The 26115-nt window shown below is 39.5% G+C and overlaps 1 protein-coding gene across 8 annotated transcripts in view; it reads right to left on the reverse strand.

Moving 5' to 3' along the window:
- Window positions 1-26115, reverse strand: part of CNOT4 (CCR4-NOT transcription complex subunit 4) — an 82799-nt gene that overhangs the window by 22617 nt on the left and 34067 nt on the right. For 3 of the 8 annotated variants that reach the window (XM_055711397.1, XM_055711392.1, XM_055711393.1), the window contains 7 exons: window positions 21555-21797; window positions 13773-13970; window positions 11013-11099; window positions 10369-10470; window positions 9431-9556; window positions 5436-5569; window positions 1592-1747 (listed from right to left, as the gene is read on the reverse strand). In XM_055711397.1, the coding sequence (XP_055567372.1) occupies window positions 1592-1747; window positions 5436-5569; window positions 9431-9556; window positions 10369-10470; window positions 11013-11099; window positions 13773-13970; window positions 21555-21728 (977 nt within the window). In that variant the 5' untranslated portion in view covers window positions 21729-21797. The remainder of the gene's footprint in view (window positions 1-1591; window positions 1748-5435; window positions 5570-9430; window positions 9557-10368; window positions 10471-11012; window positions 11100-13772; window positions 13971-21554; window positions 21798-26115) is intronic. The other 5 variants (XM_055711395.1, XM_055711398.1, XM_055711396.1 and 2 more) reach the window with 3 other exon arrangements.

The following is a 26115-nucleotide window of genomic DNA, read 5'->3' on the forward strand; positions in this document are numbered from 1 at the left end:
GTTTAAATATTGCATAAAGCCACATACCAAGGCCAAGAATTCAATAACATTGCCTCCCCTTATCTGTTCTCTCCATCCCAGAATAGCTAGAGCCAAACCCCAGCAGAATTAATTCTCCATTTTAAAGAAACTGTATAAGAGTAAGCCATCAATAAAAATTTTTGTGCAAAAGAACACTGAGTTAGTATCTCAGAAAGATTAATTGAAGCTGCAGTATTTATGACTATAAAAGAAAAATCAGGGAAATATACTTGCAAACAAGTATTACTCCAGTGAAGATTTACAAATATTTTCTACCCAGTGGTAAACCAGCATGAATCAAGTTCTTCCATTTGGAACAATCTGCCTTGGGTTACTAACTTCTGAATACCTATAGCACAGAAGTTTGCTGTACTTCACTACACAATCACTCTGATTGTAGAACTGATATTCCAGCCAAATTCTTTTCCCAAAGCTGCTGACAGAAAGTCACAATGCTGCAGTTCAAAAAGCTGTATGTAAGATAACTTTTAATGACAATTTAGCACTGAAAATGTTTATTATACTTGAACCTGCTGAAGGAGCCTTTAATCATAAGACAGGCTTCCAGCCCTCAGGAATGAACAAGATTTATTATCTATTGGGTACAAAAGTTTTACCTACATTTAGTACACTTTTTCCGAAAAGGCAAGAAGGAAGCTGCATGTCACTGCTGAGATGCAACCATAGGATCTCTGATCATACCTCAACAGGACTGCTGCTAAGCTTAATAAGAAGGTACCACTTTCCATAGCACTCAGTGTTAATGCATCAGTTCAATATTGATTTTAAACGACGATCAGCTACCTAAGCAGCTATTCCACTACTTAAAATATTAGGGTTTATTTTCCCATCCAACCTCTGAATGAAATAGCCCAATATTACCTAAGGGGGTCCATAAAAGACAGAACAGCATGAGACTACACACTGGAACTGCAAGTGATGCTTATGATGGAAGAGGGCACCAGCTTTACTCAAGGAGGGCAACAGAAAAGGAAAAAAAGCTGGTTAGCAATAATGAAGTTATTGCAAGCAAAGGAATTACTTCCTCTGCACAAAGAAGCCTCAGTTGAATCTGCTGCCGTGTTGTTCCTGTTACTGAGTGATAATCAGGGAACCCTTACCTCTGCAGTTGTGTTTCTGGAACGTGCAACTGTAAAGAGATGACAGATACTCAGCCCTAACATTTAGTTTCCTCATGTTGAAGTTTTTCCAAGTGACAAGCCTCCCGATGTAGAGCAACTAGCGTGTTATTTTTGTGGAAGCTTCCGTACAGAAATGAAGGGCTCAGCTCTGGCTGGGACCATGCAGCTATATAAGCTGTTGATCCCCCGGTTATTCAGTTCCCCTCAGCCCTTACCTGTACCATCACTTACTAACTTCACAGTAGGGTTCTCCTGCACAATCTGCCAATCAGTCTTTTTGACATGGGCTAGGCTAAGCCCAGCTTTTTGTGACCTGATTGGGATTTGAATCCAGCTCTCCAGCCACAGAAACTGGAGAATCATTCCCTCCACACCAATCAGTGAGAGAGAAAGCAAGCTATCTGAAGTATAAAACGCAGCACAATTACCCGAAATCTGAGTCTGCACCATCTGGAGTCATGTGTTCTGGGTCTGTGCCATTTTCTAATATAGGAGGCGTTTTCCTGTGTTCCATTGTTAAACCGTTGGCTGATTTACTTGAACTCTGTAATGATGGCCAGGCATCTTTGTTATTACTGTTGGGTCTGGAAAAAGGCAAGAGTGAAAAAAAAAAATAAAAAGAGTTCAAGTTATGAAGAAAGTGTTTTTAAAAATTGTAAGCACTGGGGAAATGAATCCTTGTGCCAGAAAATCCGTAAGAATAGGTTTATCTGGACATTATTTCTCAGATTTTAAATGGTGATGACTTAAAAAAAAAAAGAATTGGTGGGGGAAGGAGGGAAGAAAACTAGGAGGAATTCTGTTTTCTTCACTGAATAGATAGCTGCTTTGCCAACACTGAAGTCCAAACTTGCCCATTTGAGGAAGAGGAAAAATAAACCCCACAGAACTAAAGACCACCAAAGCTCTACCGACAGCTTCAAGTATCCAGACCCACACATGCCTCATTTAGAATTATTTGCTTTATCCCATAAGCATTTTTAAGTTCTGTAAATCATGAACTAAACCACTTTTTCATTAAATAATGTTTTATGTTCCAGGACTATCATGTTTGGCCTGAGCAGATGAAGTTTGTGTGTTACACCTAAACAAGAGTCCACAGTTTTACTACAGACAGTGGGACCAGACCAACACACTGTTCATTCAAGTTACTACTCCCTTCATTTCTTGTTTAAAACCATAATTACTTCCATTTTCTCAAGTAAGATCAAATGTCATAGATCTGAAAGTAGTTCAAAAGAGGACTCAAAGCCCAAGTTTTGCTGAAAATAGTTACATTTTAGCCAAATTGAAGTGAGCTGGAATATCATCTATGTATTTGAATGCATTCAAATACAGTGTCACCTGCTAACCCTACAACCTTACTATAAATTCGCCTGATGTTCTCCAGGTTTTATATTAACTTTAGCTTTTCATTTGCTTCAATCAGGATGCTGTTTTCAGTGTCCAAGTGCTGTCTTCACATGGAACAAACCTTCAAAAATTTTTTTCTAAATACATGTTTCTTCTGATGCCCCCCCTTCATTAATATGTTTATTACATAGTCCGACATTTACCCTAAATATCTAGGTCAATTCAGTGAGTTCGCAGTGATAATCTGGAAATTCCTATAGCTGCCTATAGCAACACAAGTGTTTACCACTCTTATTCAGATAAATTGTTATTACTATAGCTACCCTCTAGTCTTGGTTAGCATTGTAAGATTTTGTTCTGCTTCCACCTTTTCTTATATACTTATACAATATGCACACAGGTGAGCACCCTGGCCCGACTTACACACCTAATCTTTGCTTTGTACACACTTGAAGTAAGTTAGAGAGCAAGTTGATCAGACATTAAACATTGAGTAATGGAGACACACCAGCAGCAGCAGCGCAGTGTCATTTAATATTCTCGCTGTTACAAAAATAAGCTGTAATCTATATAAAAATACTTTCAATCCATTAACACATTTATAAATATGAAAATTTATGTCCACTGCAATGCAAAGACATCTCTATCCTAAAACTAACTTCAAAATGCCAGAATTAAGTCAGTTCTGCATCCAAGGAGAAAGGTAAAGATAAACTGGTTTACATTTTGGGGTGAGTTTTTGTACATGTGGGTTTTTTGTTTTGGTTAAGTTCAAAGCTGCATGCTTCTAAAGGGCTGTTCTCTAAAAGACAGGGCAATTGCTTAACAAGGACAAATGCTTAATAAGCATAAGAAAGCATTTATTTCAGTTCTTCAGGAAAAGGTCATCAGGAAAAAAACCCAATGAGTTTGATACATTTTAAATGTGGAATATACCTCTAACTGTGAAAGAAGGCAGTCACCATGACTATCAAGTAACATACCAAGAGATGAGTACCCACATACACAAAGTGGCACTGGCAGATTTTAACATTTGCCTTCAACATAAGGGGGGGCGGGGGGGGGGGGGCAGGTCTGCAAGTAGGATGTTTCAAATGACAATACACTTGTGAAAAAACATTTATACACAGTTTAAGAAACTTTTTTGTACTACTGGATATTTATAATTGGATGTCTACTATTTAGAACTCAACTTCTGTTTTATTCTAGAGTGAAACAGAAATCCTGCACCCCAGGAACAAGAACAATATTGTCAGAGGCTCTGACAAACTGCCAGAAATATTAATATATCAATGATCAGACGAAACCAAGAACCCAATTGGATGGAAAGCAGTGAAGGAGAACAACATACATTCATCAGCTCACAAGCTACATTGTATACTGATGAGACAGGACTTGAAGAAACATTTCAAAATCGCAGCTGCAAGAAGAAATTCACTTTGATACCCAAAAGGTGGTGCCTAGGCATCAGCAAACAACAGAGCCTGTGTGATGATACTGTTCAGCTGACAAGAGAATCTAAGTCCAGACTACTTGTTGCCTTCAAAGTAACATGCCATTTTTTCCACAAGTGCCAAAATGTTAGAACCAGAGACTGGCCAAGCTCCAGTTCGTAACTGCTTTCTGAAGGCTTAAAAGTTTGCTACAGTTTCAGATAGAGCATGCTCTCCTCACTCATATAATTTCTTTTGCTGGGATCTAATTAGGTTTCAAATTAAGAGTAGTTCAAACTTTGAACATAAAATAATCAATACCCAACTGCAGGAAGTAGTATATTCGCTTTACTCACTGCACTCTACCTTCCAAATACCAAACCAGTGCCCAAGAAGTGGCACAGTCCTCAAGAAAAAAATCCAACTGGATGTGCTGACCACTTGCAGTCAAAAAGCATGACACTTCCTCCAGAAGTTAAAGAAAATACTTTCAGTACACCAGCTGGGATACCAGTTCTCAAAATTACATACTACTTATTCAAGCTCCATTGGCAATATTTTAGATACAGCACCTACTTTCTTACTTAGACTGTTGTGCAGTGATACTGCCAGTGGCAAATTAATGTCTGAAAAATTCAGTAGTGGATAAAACGGCACACAACACAAACCCCGCTTACAAGGCAAAGGTGCATACAAAATTGCAATTTAACGTCTACATTCCACTCTGCCCATCTTTTATGAAAATCCTACAAAAAGGAGTGGAGAAAGTTAACATTTTTTATTTCTTTATCTTAAATAAGACATTTGAGTGGATAATTCACATAAGGACTGATAGCCATAGGCTTTCATTTATCTTTGCACAGCTGTGTACTCAAATGGATACCAATTTTTTCGTAACTTCCTGAACTATTTCAACATAATATTATTTTAAGAAGCAGTAATAAGTGGTATTTGCAGTTACAACATAGTGAAAAATATATATTATTTAATTTTACTAGATGAAAGCAAGAAATCTTTTATTCAATCTTATGAGTTCTTATTCACACAGAAAACAATGAACCTGATTTGGCTTTCAATTTCCAAGGTCCTTACACCTGATGTAAGGACTCCACCATAAACCATGTAAAAAATTGTAAAAACCCAACACATATCAAGACTAAGGTATGTCAGTTGTAAGAGTACATACTGCATTAATCATGACTCCTACCAAGAAAGCTGACATCTGTTCTTTAATAAATATTACGGTTTTATGCAAATATGTGTCTTCTTTCTGAACTAGCAATCCACACAGCAGAAAAAAGTATCTTTACTAAGACTCACACTCACTTTGAACTAGAACAAAGTGGTGCGTATGTCTCTGCACAGAGAAGAGAGAGACTTTACCATTTAATATCCACCAAAAAGAGCAGGCAACTTAGGGGATGCAAAGGAACAAGAAAGTTTTTCTTTGGGAATAACCAGAAAGCAAGCATAGCCAGGCACTTACACATCATACCTCTGCAGTGCTGTCACTTTGTTCTTGTTCTTGTCAACTGTACCCGTAGATAACTGGAGAAAGTTGGGGTTTAGTTTGTATAATTCTTGCAGTAGTTTCTGTTCATACTCCTGGTGCTTACCCGCCTAAGGAAAGAAACTCACAATGAATACTAGTTTAACATATTTTTATAGATTTAACTATTTTTTACATATAATGTAAGTACGTATGTCCCAAAGCTTAGTAATTGAGCTTTAACAACAGATCACTCCTGCCTAAAACTGGAAACAGTGCTTCTCTGAACACTGCTTCTTCACTGAAAGGGTGGTCAAACATTGGAACAGGCTGCCCAGGGAGGTGGTGGAATCGCCATCTCTAGAGATACTTAAACAGGTAGATGTGGTGCTTAGTGACATGGTTTAGTGATGGACTTGGCAGTCCTGGGTTACAAGTTAGACTTGATGGTCTCAAAGGTTTTTTTCAACCCAAATGGTTCTATGATTCAATCTCAGCACAGATGCAATCGCAACAAATTAAAGCTTGCCTGGAAATCACTGAGATGTGTTTACCAATTTCAATTTTTTCTGAGATTTCTAAAACAGAAAAATAGTTACAACCTTTTTAGAACTCGCTCTTCAGGTCTCAAAGAGCTTCACAATCTACCTTCTAAATCATGAACAGCTAAATCTCCAAGGCAGTCTGCATTTGATATATCAACCATACTAAGCGTTTCAGAAGATGGCAAGGAGCAAATAATCTGTTTTAAACCAAAAGTTCCAAAGGGGAAGTAATTTTATATTTGCTTAATAAGAACAGCTGAGGTGGTCCAAGTGTTAACTATCATGTGACATGACAAGGAGTATATCCTGAGCAATAACTGATAAATTATTGTTTTTGATAACTGAAAAATTGAAATATTATTTTAAACTGAATTGAGAACAATTTCTTGCTTTCAGAAATCGAGGCGGTCCAATACAACTCCAAAACACTGGTGAATCTGGTGAGCGAAGAAAGTATTTTAAAGTCTAGCTTAACATTCTGTGGCTAAATATTTAAAACCAACAAGATCCACACTCCCCAACATTTAAAGTAACATCTGAAAAATTCAAGATAAACCTTTCACATCTATTGTAGGTTGCTATAGCACTCCATCTTAAGAGTTACTATTTGCAAATTAAGTATTCTAATGAGTTGAATCAAGTTGCAAACTAGAACAGTGAATTTGAAGTCATTAACAGCTTTTATCTACAGTTTCCAGATACTAAGAGAGGCCCTCTAGCAAAAGAAATTAAATGCCAAGACTTATGGTCAGGCCTTCTGAATCTGAAGTCTGGAACACATATGTTACCATCTATTGCATCTACCGTACTGATTTAAAACCTCTCACACTACTTGTACACCTAAAAATTAGCATTTGTACATCAATTCATTCCCTTTAGAAATGTTTTTTTGTAACAGAAATTCAATTGATGCACAGGCAATGTGGACATCCACCTAGAAAAACATTACAACCTAGAAGAAAACTATTACTTGCCCCTTTTTTTTTTTTTAAAAAAAAAGAGGAGGAATATTTGACAAAACTTAAAAAAAACTGCTGAGAACCTAAATTCCCCTATGGACTCCTTTAGAAGGACAACTGAGTACCCCATCTGAATACTCAGTCAGACAAACTAATTTTTTTGCTACTTAATATTCCAATTCTCCATTACTGGTTGATTCTGAACATGTCTTTGCCTATGTAGTCAACCTACACAACCCTCAAGGACACAAACATCTGGTGTATGCATCATCTTACCCAACTCTGTCAGTGTCTACACTCAAGCTACTGTGTACAGCAGAAAAAAATGTGGTTCTAGAGCATGGCTTGCCTAAATGCAGACTTTCAGATATACTGCACCCTGGAAATGCTTCTTTCGCCATCCGCTATGAATAGACTATAAGCAAATAGCTCAGATGCAGAGATCTGCACTTCAAACATTAAGCGGGTAAGTAGGAAGAAATATCCCTGGTTATCTCATCTTGCTTAAGACTTCAGTGGCAAAAGACCAAATATCATGGCCAGGAAATATCAGACCAGTCCTAAGCTCACTTACCTGTCACTTAATTGTAAGTAACAAGACTGAAATCCTATATAAGAGCATGAAGTAATCATGCTTAATTTATAATAAGCAACCCAGGGGCCAAACTTAATAACCGCAACCTACCTACCTTAAATTCCCACCTTCACTTTCAGAGACTTCCTGGAGTTCTACCAGTTCTTTTCAGTTTATCACAATGCTTAACTCTATTGATTACTGAACCTACAATACAAGTTCATCCATGGACAATTTTTTTTTAAAAGCAGAGTATCTAAGTCTGTGACAGTGAACATTCAATCTCATTGAATGGACCTGTAAATTCACAGGCATTAATCCAAACTCCAGAAAGCTGGTGCACTGAACACACCATGTACTTTTCAATAGCCATGTTTCCAATGATTTCAAAGAAAGCAGTATCAAATAAAGAAGAAAGTTTAAGGAATGTAACAAGGAAAAATACGGAAAGATTCATTTAAATCACCAAGATCATGTATAATCCACTCAAGACTTCTGGAGGAAATCACATGTGAAATCGAATTCCTGGCCAAGGTATGTAGCTCATTAATTTTAACTGGCAGTTAGGCTAGAGGACTCAGATTAACATTGTCTTCTACAGAAAGAGCTGTAGAAAAGATCCTGTGAACTACAGACTCATAAATTCAACCTCCATCCCGCCTAAGATTATAAAGTCTATCTTAAAAAAAAAGTTCATGGACACACACAGTCTGCTGGGAATGAATCTGAACATATTCTATAAAGGGGAGAGAATTCTCTTTTACTAACATGATGGTTTATTTTTTTGTTTATTACTAACATTTATTTATGCTTACTGGCACTACCATAAAGAGGATCCAAGAAGTGTTCAGAAAAAGCCACTGGAAGTTATTTACAAAGCTGCCCTGGGATAGAGGAAAGGTTCCAGTGTGGACTGAAACTGGTTCAAGCATAGAAAGGCAAAAGTAAGACTTACTGGTCACTCTTTTAGGGTGAAGAAGCAAGCGATGAGGACTGCTAACTGGCATCAGTTTTATGCAACACCACTGGCATGCATGAAAAAGGAGCAAAGAGCAAGTTCTTTGCTGACAATACCAAGCTCTTTGGGTAGTAAACTGCCATGCTGATAATGAGGAACTCCAAAAGAACCCCACAGAACTTAGCAAACAGGCAAAAGAGTGGCAAAAAAGCTTCACCAGAGAGGGAATAGTAGCCTGAACAATACTAAGGCTCTATTGATCTGTGAACTGGCTGTTACAGCTCAGAGCTTTACCATACCTCATGCAGAAGGACCGACAGACCCAAAAAACCTCAGAATGCACCACCTTTAAAAAAGTAACATTATCCACTTACTGGCCTCCCTACCCTAACTAATAAGCATTCTGATATTGAGATTGTAAAAAAATCCCCACATCAGTATTAATGCTCTATTACAGCTACCCTTGATGTTTTATTTTCAGTTTCCATACCCTTCACAGGCTAAAAGGGGTATCAGAATTCAGATAGCAGAGTCAAATCACAGTATAGTAGTTAAGCCACGGTAACTGGCCACACACACAAAACTTACAGGAAAACCTAGATCTGCACTAACTTCTTTCACAGAGATTTAAAATAACATGCTACCTTGCATTGGCGCAAACAAAAGGCAAGTTAGTTAACTCAAGGTTATTTGAATTCTTGGATAAGAGTCTCTCTCCTTCGTCTTGACTTACTAACACCCAGTGGGCTTTCAGTCTTTAAAAGCAGCATGAAATGAAAAAATTTAACTAACTGTTCACTTCCAGTATCCAACTGATTAATCATCTTTTTGATTTCAAAATTTATCTCTGCCATAACATTCAGCAAAAAGCTAAATTATATACACATTAGATTAACTTGCATACAAGAAAATACATGCACGCCAAATTTCATGTGTTTCCCATTCATCACACTTACCTGCATTTCCTCTTTTGTGAAACTGGCTGCTTCATCTCCCAGCTCATGTAGATACATGCAGTCTGGTTTTGGACACTGCATATTTTTTAGAAAATAACTGCAATATTTTGTTGTACCTAATGATGCCTAAAGAAAAAAAAAACATTACTTAAGTACTGGAGGTTAAGAATGCCTTTTACAGTGTAAGAAAAAAAAAAGCTACATTTGCAAAAAGATTCCTTCCCACGATTTGGAATTCCATCATAATGCATTTTTTGATGCAGATGGACTAGGAAGTCCATTGGTAAGAAATCTATATACTTGAGGATTAGATAATTAGGATGTATTTCTATTTTCATTCTATCTAAATAAAAGCCAAAGTAACAGCCTCAGTAAATATTTGCATTCATAATCATAAGCAGCCAAATACATAGGTATAGGTTCGTATTACATGAAACTGGTTAATGTTTTGTAGCAGGGTCAGGAAATTAATATTGACCAGATTATTTTCTACAGCCATCAATTTGGCCAAATAAGCCTGAATACCTGTTTACACAGTTAAAGGGAAAAAAAAGTTGCATTTCCCAGGAAGCTTTTGAGAGGTGTGGTGTTTGGACTACAGAAATGCTCTGTAAATAAAGCAAATTATCAGTTTTTCACACTGTGCTATTAGGCTATACAGCAAAAAAGCCACTGTGGGAAAGGGGAGGTGGTGCATCTCTTTTAGTGTCTAAAATTTAAGACATTACCTGCTAACCTCCTAAAAAATTGCCTGCTAGAAGCTCACAGAACTTCTATGTTGCGATTAATGTTAGGAAAATAGGTCAAACCCCAACACCTAATCAACTGGACATTTTTGTTCATCACCACATCCATATCAATACAAATAAAATTTTATACTATGCACTGATGTTAGTGTCCTAGCACATATATACTTAGGAGTATAAAAATATTACCACCTTAAGTGTTCTGCCGTCTACTACCACATTATTGACACACTGTATGGCTCTGAGAGCATCTTCTGACCGAATGTAAGTTACATATGCACTGGCACTTGGACCCTAGAAAGAAAACATACCATATTTTATTTAGTTTTGTCTCCCCCCAGACAGATCTGAACATTAAGTTGCTTTTTCAGCATCTTACTTCCTAAACTGGTATATTCACAGCTAGACATTTTTAACAGGAAAACTGACAAAAATAGTTCGATTCATAAGAACTTACATGTGATGCATAAAGAATGAGGAAAACTAAATGCATCAAAATGTTGCTTGGAAATTCTACAAATACTTAAAGGTATTTTATCCCTGAAATGCAGATTAGTGAATAAATGCCACATTGCTGCTGCTTTAAAGGTTCTCATCCTGTCTCCCAGTTTTTCATCTTTCTACATTGCATCTTTCATCCAGCTATGGGAGTGGCTGGACAATGCCTCAGTAACTTAACAGTAATTTGACTGCTGTGATATTGTGGGGTTTTTTTCTTTTTACTTCTTTACGCTATTGCTTAATCAAAAATAGGGAGCTCCACGTTCACTCTGCACACATGTATCTTCTCTACAGGAATTAAAAAAAAAAAAGAATTACAAGGGCCTCTGACTTACCTGTGAGCCTGCATATGATGTGCTGTTATTAATGACAACTTTATGTATTTTACCAAACTTCCCAAAATATTCTGGTCGTTTCAAAACCTACAAGCAAAGAAAGTTAAAGTGGTATACTGAAAAGGTAACTCACACAGAGCTGCATTTATTTTTCTGTTTAACTGTGCAACTAAAAGCTTTAGCTAATAAAAACCAGGCCTCTTCTACAAAGAGGAAGAGAGCATATAGATTGAGATTTGTTTTCCAATGTGAAACATGGTTATTTGCCATACAGAGTACATTACCACTGCAGTAAAGAACTTAAATGAGGGATAGTCCACATTTTATGTTGTATTTTTTAAATTTCTTTTGGTACTCTGATTACTCAAATCCTACCCTGGCAAGACACATCCCATACAATGTGAAATATTTCTGTATGTATCTGTTTCATCGTTTGAGGGGGAAAAGAATACATTCACCCCAGTTTTAAAATAAATAACCACCTTAATATAGCTGAATGCAAGTTTAGTGGCTAGGAACAAAACACTGAATCCTGACTCACTAGTCCCATCAAAAAAAGATAAAGTAAACGCATTAGCTCAAGATGCCTCAAGTTTTCAGAAGACCTGACTAAGTACAGGAAGACAATATATGACACTTCCCAGAGGTAAATAAAGTCATTTCAGAATCAACACCATGCTGAAATGAATGAGTATCACATCCCAGAAGAAAAAAACTCAAATAGTCCAGTCTTGCCCTTTCCTGCATCAGTTAGTAATAACACAACATTAAGGGATCCTGTGCAAAGCAGGTATATCTCTAGTATATTAAGCAACCTGTGTGCCAATGTAACTGGTGATGTATGCCACACATTTGGCACCAAAAGCTTTTCTTTTTCTATCCCCATGATGGAAGGAGGTCCAGAAGTACTGACTACTCAGACTGAAGGTAGATAAGCCAAGGTTATTTCTAGTTCCAGATAATAATCTAAGAGGTTAAAAAGGAAGATTTGTTTCCCCATCTCCATATTAAACACTGGATAGCACAGGCAAACTGTACTGAAAGAATTTATGTAACCACCTCCTCTCCCTTCTCAAGGGAGCATCAAGATCTAACAGCACTGATCACATTTGGAACGTGTCTTTTAGAACTACAGGGCACATGTATAGACAACCAATCACTCTTTTGACTGCTCTTCACTTGATCTATACCCTCTTTAAAGATCCTACATCCACCCTCAGGCATCATTCCATGGGAGAATGACAATCCTGAGGAAGAGTTCTTTCAAGTGTCTTGCAGATTATGCTCCTATCAAGATATGGCAGCACAGTCTTCACAAGTTTTCACAAGAGCTTGTCAAGAGAAGTTGATCCACCTGTACACCATTATGATCCACAGATCTATTTTAGAAACAGCAAACAGCAGCCAGTCTCCCCTTCCAAATGTTTATTTGTGCAGGAATTCTGGCCTACTTAAATTGAATAGATATATTTTTTTAGCCCATCCCTCTCTTTCAGGTTAGATTTCTTGGAAATCAAGTAAACTAGGTGCTATACACGATATTTAATAAGTACACATTATCTTCCACTATGTCTGTGAGAATACTGCTACCACCAAACCTAGTACAACTGCTGCCACCCCCACCCCCACCTTACTATACCAATAAACCCACTTTAATTACTTCAAGTATTCACTGTTGAGTTATCTCAAGTTAAAGAAAAAATAATCAACTACATATACTATTATTTATCTTACTCACAAATCCTCTATCTGGTCAAAGAAACTGAATGTATTTTTCAGTAATAAACAGCACCAAGCCAGTGTTGACAATTGCTTGCAAATACTTGCTGCGATGTTCTTTTAGAAAGTGAACTGTTACACACCAGTTCAGTTTAACTTTGATTTTTCTCTTCCTTTCACATCCCTCCTTTTTTCCCCTCCACTTCAAACAGCTTTTTACATTTTGTTCTTTCCCAGTCTACCAAAATGCAGCACAACCTCTGTGAACCCTCAAACAGCCACTTCTGTTTGAGATTTCTCCAGACAATTTAGTCCAATCAGGCAAATTTAACTTGGTACAGTAGTTTCAAAGACATCTCTCTTATCATGTAGTACATTCCCTCCATATTCTAATTCAAGGTATTTTTACTCATTAGCACAAATTCTATTAGCCACCTGCAGCTGCCTGATGATGGAGGTAAATAAAACATCTTAAAACAGCCTTCTCAAATGAAAAGCTTTTTGAAGATGCAGAGTAGCAAGCCTACTCTTTCCTGGGTCTTTCTCTTACTGATTTTTTTTTTCCCCTTCAACTAACAACAACCTTATGCTCCTTCCTAGTTACACTTCAAGTGTTTGTATTTTTCTTCCATACCTCCAGGTTTGTGCTGCACATAGTATTTGTTTTTTACAATCCAGCCAAGCTCATAATTTAGAATTGGTGGTACATGACATAGCTGTATAGTGCCAGCAGATACAGCCTAGGTAAACAAGTACCTGAGAAGACCTTAGGCTTACTTTTACCTTAACAAGCAATTTTAAAATAAATAATAATTTTAAAAAATAGAGCATTGGTACTGCCAAAAGCAAAGACAAACACTTATTTTGAAGGAGAAGCTGAGTAAGTTCCCTTAAGAAGAGTGGGCCTCAGCAGCAGTGAACCTTTTCATTGCTGCTTCATTTTGTACCCACCAAGAAAACAAACGAGGGTGGGCCCAAGGGTATTCCAGAGGTTCTTTGACAGCAAGTGAAAAACAAGATGTTCAAGTGTGAACCACTCACCTCTGGATCTGCTAGGCGCTGAGATAGCCCTACGACGAAGACAAGGTTCTTCTGTACAACCCGTACACTGGCCAAGTGTTTGCGATTCTCTGATATCTTCTGTTTCCTCTCATTTTGTTTCTGTTTCTTTTCATTTTTTATCCTTTGCAGCTCTTCCTGGGAGAGTGGTTTGTACACTGCTGGATCTTCTGGATATGGCTGAATATAACAAACACCATTAAAAACAACCCATCTAAGAAACAACACATTTGAAGATCATTAATCCTGATGCTTTAACACACAAATTTCTTCTTTTATACTGTTCTGATTGTCATGGCCAGCCACATTATAGGGGTAGCATATTCCATCCTCTGGGAAAGGTAAACATCTTGCCTATTTTCATTGAATTCTCCTATTTATAGACATAAGACTCATCTGGGCAATAGCCACATTCTAATCCAGCTGCCTAGTCAGTCTGGTAACACTATAAGCAGCTGCAACATGACAACCAGCACATCCTGTTAAGATTTCACTAACATAGCATAGTAAGCAGGGTGAAAGCATGCCCTGCATATTCACTTTATATTTAGTTGTCTGATACCACATTTGTGTTTTTATTGTACTTTGTTAATACCCTTAAGTACCCAAATCTGTATCAGCGACTCACCAAGTTCAAGACAGTAATACCATTACATGGCTCAGTCTTTACATGGTTAACTTCTCCTAGTCAAGAGACAGATCCTAATAGTTACTACATACTGGTTTAGTAATAATCTTGCCATGCCTGTGTACCAGTTTGCAACTTTGGCTTAGCCCTCCCTGGACAAAGGTCCATTGTAAACCTCAAGATTATCATCTACAGATAACTCCTCAAACACAGACATAACACTGTAGGTTTTAATCTCAAGAGTATCTAGCACAAGTACAAATGTCCTCACAGTTACCTAGAAAGATTGCTCTATTCATGCAGAGCATTGCTATAAAGGCACTACTTTAGTCTGGTGTTGTAGACTATAGTGCACTATCCTCCGCCCCAGATCAGCCCTCAAAACAGTTCCACATTCCTTACCTGTTCCATTTCTCAGACTGAGAAGTTAAGATTTCACACTTTATATACAAAGCAATGCCAGGCACAGAAGTATATAAAAAAAAAAAGTAACTCAAAAAAGAAGTGTTTCTAAACACTGAGATGAAGTAAAAAATGAGAAAAGTACAGGAGACGTGCATTAAGGTAAAGAATTAAGGTAAGTTAAGCTCATCAATATGTTGAACTCAGTTCTTTGCTTCTACTAGCATAACTAAAGGTTTCAGTGTACAAGCCCAACAAAAATTAATTTAACTTTTTCCTGACTGTCCTCTGTTAATGGTGAAGTTCAAAGCTAGTTGTCATACTAAAGGACCTAAGAAAAATCTACAGCAGCATATGAAAATAAGGTTTAGATTAAAAGCATATATTCCTCACACTTGCAGGATGCTACTGAAAAAGCCACCAAGCAGACTTGATAGTCTTCCGAGCACATCCCCAAACAAAACAAGATCAATTTTTACAGTTTAAAGAGTTTAAAGTTCAGCATCATTGCGCTATGTTGAGACATCTTCTGAAAATATGCTGCAGTCTGCTTCAGCAGATGGCATCTCATGGTCAAACACCAAGCCCTCTGGAACACATTTTCACTATCACAAAGGAATTTAAACTTTTAAGATACTTCAGTAGCAGCCAAAGGTACACAATTAAGACCTTAACATGAAGACACAGTAAGGACTTATGTTACCCTTGAGGAACAATCAAAACCATATCATTTCTTACAAAAGCTACGTTATTCACAAGTAACGCTGAATATCGTGTACAGATTTCAGAGTGTACTTGATGAACAGCAATGACTTGTTAGTAAGGTCATTTGAGATTAGCCATAGCCAATTATTATCTTGAGTGTTAACACATGTACACATGAGGACTTCAGAGACACAGAATAATTCTGCAAGGCATTTCACTTCTTTAAAGGGCTTCTTGAAGTCTGTGTTAGTCAAACAAGTAGAATAAAGAACAGATATTGTTTTGTTTTAGGCAAGAGAAAGGCTGCCCTGCAAAGACAGTTAATTCACTTATCACAATCAAGCAGAGTTCAATTCCCAATGGGAAGGAAACAAGTACATCAGTGTCAGATAGATAGAGTTCCAAACATAAAATGGCTCACCCTACATCAAGTGATGTGGTATCATACCCACAAGCTACCCTTTCACAGATTAATTCCTTCTCCACATCCCATACTATGCAAGGTAAGCCTTGCAAGCATGCTGCTCTCTGGTACTGTGGACGAAATTAATTCATGGTTTTCAGCAGGGTTCCTGAAGGAACTACAGCAAACAGAGCCAAAGTTCATCAGTTTGCTTCTTGCCAAGTATAGCCACATTCAGAGCACATTCTCAAATGGGAAGAGAGTCAGACAGTATGTTCCTTCTCTATACAGCTATTTGCTACTGGAGATCCTGAACATTAGTCAGGAAACATCCTGGGTAGCTCAAGCGTAACCCTGAGCAGAAAATGTATTTGCCCATAGTAAAACTAATAGTTTGTATTTGTACAGGAGAGCACAAGAACTGCTTGGAGGCACACAACTAAACAGCAACTTCAGAATCAGGGAAGAGGGAGGAATGTCTTCATCTCGACAGAAAGTACGAGACTGCCTGAATAAAGATTTCAATCATTACAAAGCAGCAGCAGTTGATTTGCCACCATGGATAACAGCACATCTGAGTAACAGAATCATCAAAAGTTTTCTCACTAGATACTGCAGAGTTGTATTTATCTATGAAGTGTTTCATATATATGTTTATCACACATGACATGTTTAATACTTCTAAGGAATTGGAATAGTTTGACATCCTGACTTGCAGGACCGGTAAGTGAATCTGCGTGCACCTCTTGAATCTCAAGAACAAATCAGAAACCCAATCCTAAGAAGCGATAGAAGATTTTCCTATCTATATATAACATGTTGCACAATGACAGAGAAAAGACATTTGTGCATTTAAGGAGGGAAGAAGGCAAGTAAGCACAGCACCAACATTTCAGAAGCTAATTTTTAAAAACCAGCAGTAGAAATCCTGTTGCTTTTAGGTAAGGGCATAAAGTCAGCCTACAAATAGCAGTAAGTGATTTTGTCTTCCGGGTGATTGCTTCCCATAGTGTTGAAGCACCTGAACTCAGATGATAGTTCAACTACAAACAGGACACATGCAGGAAAGGCTTGTGAGACATGGCTCAAAGCCAGGCAAGGTGGATTGACTGCTGGTCTCACAGCACAATTTTATCTGTTGTCTACTCTGCCCAACCCTACAAAACAGGGGAAGGAGGGCAACCACAGGTACCACAGGCTCTCAGGTCTTGCAAAAGCCGACGTGTCAATGCTACTTACATGACCACGTAAACATGGTCAGAAGTCAGAAGAATACTGTGGCAGTGAATAAAGATAGTGAGACCAAGATTACTTGGGGTCTGAAAAGGGAGCTGTAATACAAAACATGTGGGTTTTTATAACCGCAAGAAGCATAAGATACTTGTTTAACCTCCTATCACTGATTCCTTCAGAAGAGTATTTGAGATCCAATCAAAGTAGCTACATCAATTGTTATCAGCATTTATGCATTTTTCAGATACAAAACATTAAGAGATGTCAACATCACTGATGGACTAACTAAATTTAGCTGACACCCTCAAGTTATACAAATCCTCTTCAGCAAAAACCATGGAAGCCACCTGAACAAGATGTGCCCACAATGGAAAATGACCAGATTTCATTTACACTAACTGTAAGTTGCTGGTAGTCCTACTAGAACTTCATCAAAAGTTCAAATGTCTCTTCTGTAGTCTCGTTTCTTTAACCAGAGATGGCCCTTGATGAACGCTCAGTCTTCCTGACTAAGTTTGTCTTGCCATTTAAGTTTTGTTTTCTTTCAGATTTTTTCCCCCACATTTTCCCAATTGTTGAAAGCTGAGCTGGGATTTATCAACCACTTTGCTTTTGTCATTCCCAGATGGGTCACATTCCTTCCACACAACAGATGTACCAACATTTTCCAGTTGTTGCCTTGCTACCGAATAGGTTCTGAAATGAGAAATACAGAGAAAGTTAGTAAGGTTTATGCATAATATACACCATACTATTTATATGAAGATTAAAAAATAGTAAATTCCTATATATTTCTAAATATCAATTGTTGCATCAAACCTGTGGTTTCCATCAGTTGTGGAAGTAAAAGCACGAGGAAACAGCTGGCATGTACAGACTGTGCAATAAGACCAGGTATTCCTCTTACACAGAAGCAGGAGTTGGAAAAACATGGACAAGAACATGCTTAAAACATGTTAGTTTCTTGGTCATATATGTAGCAGTTTACTATTTCTCTCCACCTCTAACACAAGGCACTAGGAGAAATAAAGCTCACCAAATCAAGGAACCAGAGAACAAAGCAAAGCCACACCACAGGAACAGCTGTGCATCAAGTTATGTTATTTGGTGGAAGGGCAAAGCACTCAGGAAATGTGAAGGAGCTAGGCTTTTTTATGGCTGGATGTAGAAGCTGCAACAACTAACACTAAGGTCCGAGAGTACTGTGCTCTTTAAAGCAACAGACATAACTGAAACTGTACTTATTCATATGACAAACAGCACTGAGGCTGCTGAATTTTTAAAAAAAATAGAAAAAAGAAGAATCACTGCAAAAATAAAAATCACTGGCTTTACAGTGAGAACCAGCAAGTCTCCTGAGCTGTAAACCAGCTTTTGGCTACAGAAGTCTCTTTTGAGGACAGCATATTTTCAATCTAATTTGACTAGTTAGCAGCTATTTCACTCACAGTTAAGAAATCAATTGACTGGAGATAACAGGAAGGCTTGCTTAGCATCTTACAATCGACTACACCTACAATTCTGAAGGGCATCAGGAACTCAGAGCAGGTCAGTTCTATTTAAGTACTTTTTGTAGTTAAATTAAACAGAAAAAATTTCTGAGTCTATTTCAGAAGACTCAGACAAAGTTAAGAAAGCTTTTAATGTGTTAAGACTAACAAGTACTAGTTTCCAACCAGCATTCAAGTCAAGTTCATATTAGTACCTTACTTTCACAAATCAAGACAAAGGAAACATTTGTCTACTACTATTACTAACAGGAGGAAGCTTAAGACACTAATTCAATTGACTGCAACCACATGAATATATTCTGCACATGCCAATGTTAAGCTACATAGGAGCTCAAGCATGTAGCAGTATTTTCTCCTTGGTAGAAAAAAAACTGTCAGCTACCATCTTTTCAGTTAGAAGTGAATTACAGAAGCTTAGGAAAATAATGATATATATGCAATGCACAGTTAAGATCTAGCAAACTAATGGCACAGGCACCACTATGGTGTATAGCCAAACTGTTTTATCAGAGACTTTAAAGTCTCCCCCAAACCTTTCAACTGAAATCCCTGGATAGGGAACTTCATTGCTCCTCTCCACAAACTAGCGATCAAACTACTGGAGCACTCGCATTGCATTCAGTATCATCAGCACAAATAGTAGTTTTCTATTATGCAATTGTGAGTAACATACTCAGCCTTGCTTTAATACATGTTTATTCACAGTCCATTTCACAGTAAGTATCCTGTACTAGTATACACATCATAAACATGATATACCTGTTCAAAGCATAGTACCCACTATCAATTTTCTTGCAAAAATTTTGTTGCTTTACCATTTTCTGTGCCTCAGCATTTTAATTGGTCACAATCAATATGCACCATAGTAGATAGGATTTCAAAAACTACTTGGAACTTTGCCCCAGATCACACAGATAGGAACTATTTAGATACACTGCACACACACACACACACATATACCTGGTTCAGAAGGTCCAGCACACTTCCAAAGGTGACTTATTCAGACTTATTTGACATTGCCATCAACTGTGCAGCTCAAAATTATTTATTCCCAAGATGTAATGGGGTCCCTGTGCCACAATATCTTCGTCTATGCCATGAAAGGCATGTACTCCTCAGCCTACGTCACGAAAATCTTCTACAGTCTAGTGTTATAGCTGCAGCTACTCAAGAACATCTTGCAGTCCATGAATGAAAAAAGTATCAAGAACATAATCCTTGTCCTTTACGAAAGAAGAGGTCTCCTTCCTCTCCTGGAACAGTCAGTGTGCTTCATTCTGATTACAGCACCCATTACAGCTTTCCTCCTGAAGCTGTTTTTCTGAGCAAATTGTATCCAATTCAGCAAAATATTTGCACATCCAATCATATGCCAGATTATTCCACATCAAGAAGTTCAGCTGTAGCAGTATCCGTATTTCAGAGAATTCTGATGCCCAGAGGCAGTGAACAGCATGCTGCTTCTGTGATTTCTCAGATATATTCCACAAACTTCCAATAACGAACAGGCAGAGATAAATCAAATTGTTGTTGGCAAAAAGCAGTGTAATAAATCCAAGTAAATGAAGCAACTTCGACAAGGAAATTCCAGAAATCTCATGTTGTACCAGATGAGTAGAAATTTGCTTGCGCTATAGAAATTACTGTACAGCGTGTCATCTACAGCAGGTATCGCATGTGAAGACAGATTTGGCTGATGACAGGTGGATCTTCCTTGTAGAACATACAGCTCAAATATTGCAGCAAATTTGCACAATTTGTTAACAAACACATGTTGCTGTGGGATAGCCTTCAGGCTTGCAGAGGCATCCAAACACAGGTTAGCAGTAATAGCTCCAGTGTAGCCAAAGCCCGAAAGAGCAGCAAGAAAATGACTGGAAGTGCTTATAGAATACTGTGGCAGTGAATAAAGATAGTGAGACCAAGATTACCTGGGGTCTGAAAAGGGAGCTGTAATACAAAACAGGAAGCCAACAAAGGCATAAACTGAAGATAGGATCATAATTTAAATAGCAGGAGAAAGAGGGGACGTAAGTAGCTGTGATTACAAAAAGAGGAAGGCCAGGCAAGAAAGTTACAATCAAGGGAAGTCATTTAAGAGAAGAAGATTCTGAGAAAGAATTTTATTGAACACTGAAGATAAAGAAATAATGACGTTAAGCAAAACAGTGAAAGTAGGAGGAAAATAATTCAAAGGAAAAAGCAGGCAACTTAGTGAAGCTGAAGTTTATAGTTGTGGCCAACCAAAGTATCAGGTAGACATCAATTAAGAGAGGGGAAATTAAGTGTGACTCTCAGAGTACTATCTTAAGCATTTGGCAACAAGATCAGAATACTAGACAAATAGACTTAGTCCAGATTTTTAAATGATTAAAAATTTAACACCACTGGATATATTTTCCAAATGTTTAGTGTCCAGAAAAACAAGGATTAAAAGTTCCAGTGCCACAACCAAAACAAGCAAGTACTCTATAAGCTTGCCTCAGACAGCTCTGCTAGTTTAGCTGAACCATGGCCCTCAGCAAACACCTGATGCTGGAATTCTCGCTGTCCTTCCTGAAAAGGTTTTGTCAATGCACAAGCACCCACACTCAAAGGATTATTATTTTTTTTTTTAGCAGTTCTCCCAGCATCAGTATGCCTTGGTTCTGACCCACGGCTTCCCCTATTAATCCAGTTCTGAATTTAACAAGCCAAGACTAGCCGTTGCACAACAGCTTTGATACATATGCAGATAAAATCTGAAAGATCCAACACCTCACCCTTGATCTAGGCCATGACTAGAGGAATCTTTCCCTGAAGGAAAAGGATGTCTTTGGTACCAACAAAATGCAAGAGCCTTATGATATGCGCAAGACAAGCTGCTGTTCCGGGATATTTACCTTTCTGCAAGCAGGACAAAGTCCATTCTCATCAGTGCGGATACGATGCCAACAGAAACGACAGATTTGGTAGCCACAGGTGCAAGGAAAGAAGTTGATGTCATCAATTTCCAGAGGCTCCATGCAAAGGGGGCATTCCACAGGGTCTTCCTTAGCATCAGGGCTGCGAGACATCTTTTATGTTCGCAGAGCAGCAAAAGTTTATAATAACTTAATAGACTGAGAAGGTCAGCACTTGAAAGTCTACAAGAAATAAAAAGGAAAAAAGTGATTAATACTTCTGACAATCCTTCTTTTGCACATTTTAGTATTTCCGTTCATCACCATTTTCCTTCTTCCTGCATAAACTTACCTACTAACACACAAGTTACTCCCTAATAAACCTGAGCGTCTCTTCCTACTTGTAAATCAGACAATATGAAAGACTGTACTGGTGATGTACTTCACCACCTGGATAGGCAGGCACTTTGGCAGCTTGTTAGCCTATTTGGGTTTCAAACTTTACAGTTACAAAGAAGGGCTTAACAGCATACACCACATATTACGTTTAAGTTCTGCTAGCTATTTTTGCTATTGCTTTCTTGTAATCATCTACAAATCCAAAGTCAAATCCTTGAATACAGGACTTCATGTTTAAGATCAATTTATGTCTTTGCTCAGAGACTTGGAACGACATTTAAGTCATACCTTCAGACTTTTCAGTAGGGTTACAGAACTATCAACAAAAAAAAAAGAAAAAAGAAAAAAGAAAAAGAAAGCTTCTTACTCAGAAGGATTTGTTTCTTTGTCCATCTCATTTTCTACTCCTGAGATCAATCTCTGAGATCAGCCTTAAGACTAAAGCATTACCCAACATTTCTCAGTACGTATCAGACAACTTTCATCAAGTCATTTATACTTTTCATCAGCATCCAGTTGACAACAAAACCCAAAAATATGCACACAGTCGGAAAAAAACTTAAGTTTTAACTCTGAGTGCAGCCACAGTATGGTATTTCTGGATCAGAATTCCCAAGAGAAATAAAATTCAGGTCACAGAATGGTCAGGGTTCAAAGGGACCTCTGGAGATCATCCAGCCCTGAAGCAGTAAAGGCATCAATAACCACATTTCTTACAGGGGAAATCACCTTCTCTGTTCGGACACATGGAATTTATGCTTTAGTAGGAAACTATTATCTCAAAGCAAATGGCTTATAGCCATTATTTCTTCACATTATTAATGGGATAAATCACAAAGAGGTGTGCAAGGCTCTCTCATGGCTCTGAGACAAAGTCCCCTATCACTGACCTAATGCATAGAATTTAAAAATATTCAAGACACAGTCTGCTACTTTGCAGATAAAAAAACAGGCTGGCATCTTTTTTCATCATTCTGATCTATCAGATAACTTTAAGACTTTTTTTTTTCCCCCAAATAAAATTCAGGTCCTAACTACCTTCACTTAGAACTACGAAGGACTAAAAACTGCTGGGCCACAGCATCCATACAAACCTACTGAGAAACATTCTTTCCCAAGTAACTAAAGCCAAGTGTATGTTCAAACGTGTTCATATAAAACATCCTTTAAAACTGTTGAGAATCCTGTACTTCAGAATGGAAGGGACTCCAGGATGCCTCAGCTCCCAACTACTGCTCAGTTCACAGAATCACAAAATGGTCAGGGCTGGAAGGGACCTCTGGAGATCAACTGGTCCAACCCCCTGTTAAAGCAGGTTCACCCATAGCAGGCAGCACAGAACGGCATCCAGGTGGGTTCTGAATGTCTCCAGAGAAGAACACTTCACAACAGCCCTGGGCAGCCACTTCCAGTGCTCAGTCACCCTCAAAGCGAGCAAGTTTTTCCTCGTATTCAGGTAGAACTGCCTGTGTTGCCGTTTGTGCCCGTTGCCCCTTGTCCTGTCGCTGGGCACCACTGAACGGAGCCTGGCCCCATCCTCCTGACACTCGCCCTTAAGATACCTGCAGGCATTGGCAAGGTCCCCTCTCAGTCTTCTCTTCTCCAGGCTAAACAGCCCCAGCTCTCTGGGCCTTTCCTCATCAGGGAGATGCCCCAGTCCCTAATCCCCTGGGCAGCCCTCTGCTGCACCCTCTCCAGTAGTTCCCCGTCTCTCTTGAACTGGGGAGCCCGGCACTGGGCACAGCCCTCCAGATGCAGCCTCACCGGGGCACAGTGAAGGGACAGGACAACCTCCCCCCACTTGCTGGCCACGCTCCGCCTGACGCACCCCAGGATCCCGGCGGCCTTCGTGGCCACACGGGCAGCTCACCGGCCACCAGCACTCCCATGTCCTTCTCCACAGAGCTGCCTTCTAGCAGGTCAACCCCAGCCTCTGCTGGTGCCTGGGGTTACTCCTCCCCTGCCGCAGGACCTACACTTGCCCTTGTGCAACTTCATGAGGTTCCTCTCTGCCCAACTCTCCAGCCCGCCCGGGCCTCGCTCAATGACAGCGCAGCCTTCTGGGGTTATCAGCCACTCCTCCCCGTTCTGTATCGTCAGCAAACTTGCTCAGGGTACGCTCCGACCCTTCATGAAGGTCACTGATGAATCCAGCCAGACTCTGCGCTGCTGTTCACAACCCTCTGAGCTCTGCCATGCAGCCAGTTCTCAGCCCACCTCACCGTCCACTCACCTAACCCACGCTGCCTGAGCTTACCTGGGAGGGTGTTATGGCAGACGGTGCCAAAAGCCTTGCTGAGGTCAAGGTAGACAACATCCACTGCTCTCCCCTCGCCTACCCCAGCCAGTCATTACATCGCAGAAGGCTTCTAAGTTGGCCAGGTATGAGTTCCCCTTGGTGAATCCATGCTGACTACTGCCGATAACCTTCTTTTTCTGCACATGCTTAAAGAGGACCTCCAGGATGAGCTGTTCTATCACCTTTCCAGGGATGGAGGTGACACAGATTGGCCTACAGTTTTTTCCTGGGTTCTCCTTCTTGCCCTCTTTGAAGACTACAGTGACATTGGCTTTCCTCCAGTTCTCAGGCCCATCTCCTGTCCTCCATGATCTTTCAAAGAGGACAGACAGTGGGTTAGCAGTAACATCTGCCAGCTCTCTCTGCAGTACTGTGGTCCGCCCAAGTGACCTGTCCCTTTTCTCCATATCCCATAAGCTTCCTTCTTGTTTGAGTTTTGCCAGAAGCTCCTTGCTCATCCACACAGGTCTCTTGCCCCCTTTGCTTGATTTCTTACTCATAGGGATGCACCTATCTTGATCTTGGAGGAAAAGAAGCCACCTCGGACCACCTACCTTCTAGGGCCCTAAGCATGGCACTCCTCCAAGTAGGCCCTTGAAGAGGCCAAAGTCAGCTCTCTTGAAGCCCAGGGTTTCACACCTACTTGTCGCCCTGCCTCCTCCATGCAGGATCCTGGACTCCACCATCTTATGGCCACTGCAGTCAAGGCTTTCCCCAGCCTTCACACTCCCAAACAGTCCTTCTTTGCTTGTGAGTACAAGGTCCAGCAGCACACCTCATCTCGCTGGCTCCTCCACCACCTCCATCCAGAAGCTATCACCAATGCTCTGCGGGAACCTCCTGGACTGTGTGTGCCTAGCTGTGCTGTCTTGCCAGCAAGTATCAGGGTGGCTGAAGTCCCCCATGAGAACCGGGGCCTGCAGTTATGAGCTGCCTCCAGCTGTCTGTAGAACGCCTCATTGGCTTCCTCTTCCTGATCAGGTGGCATGTAGCAAACACCCACAACACTGTCACCCACACTGGCCTGCCCCTTAACCTTTACCCATAAGCTCTTGACTCGTTCTGCATCTACCCCTAGGCAGAAGGTTCATTCCAGTTGCTCCCTCACATAAAGAGCAACTCCACCACCTCTCCTCACTGGCCTGCCTTTCCTAAAAAGTACACAGCCATCCATCACAGCATCCCAGTCATGCGAGCTATGCCACTATGTCTCTGTAACTGCAATGACATCCATGGCCCTGCAACCACACACATTGCTAATCCTTCCTGTTCATTCCCCACGCTGCATGCATTGGTGTACAGGCATTTCAAAGAGATCATCAAGCATGCAAGTTTCCCAGGAGGGATGCAAGAAGACTCACCATAGCCACACGCACCCTTAAGGTGGCTAGCCTTCTAATACTCATCTTGGGAGGCAGCTAAGGAACATGTATCACTGGCCTGGATGGCCTGCCTTATTCCCCAGCTGAACATGATGGCATGAGCATTACTACTTTGGACCCCTCCCCCAGAGTCCTTCAGTTTAAGAAAACCCAAAATTCTTTACAATTATGCCTTTCCCTCAAAAAATCAGTCATGCAACTATAATTTCATCACACTCACAATGTGGAGTCCCCTCTACTTTGCCCCACAATTTTTTATTTCATTTCTAACCAAAACCTACTAGATCACGTACTATCTGATCTTTCTTTGGGCTTTTTAGGAGCAAGTCCAGAAACAAATTCTCAAATCTACCTACTTGAAGAGTGATATTTACTCCTGTTCTTGGAAATAAGATGACTGAATGTTTTGAGATCAAACACTTGCAGATTTTTGTATGTTGTAGTAGTGTTAGCCTTACATATTTTTTTTTGTGGCTGCTCA

This window comes from Falco cherrug, chromosome 5, assembly GCF_023634085.1.
Source record: "Falco cherrug isolate bFalChe1 chromosome 5, bFalChe1.pri, whole genome shotgun sequence".
Lineage (NCBI taxonomy): Eukaryota > Metazoa > Chordata > Aves > Falconiformes > Falconidae > Falco > Falco cherrug.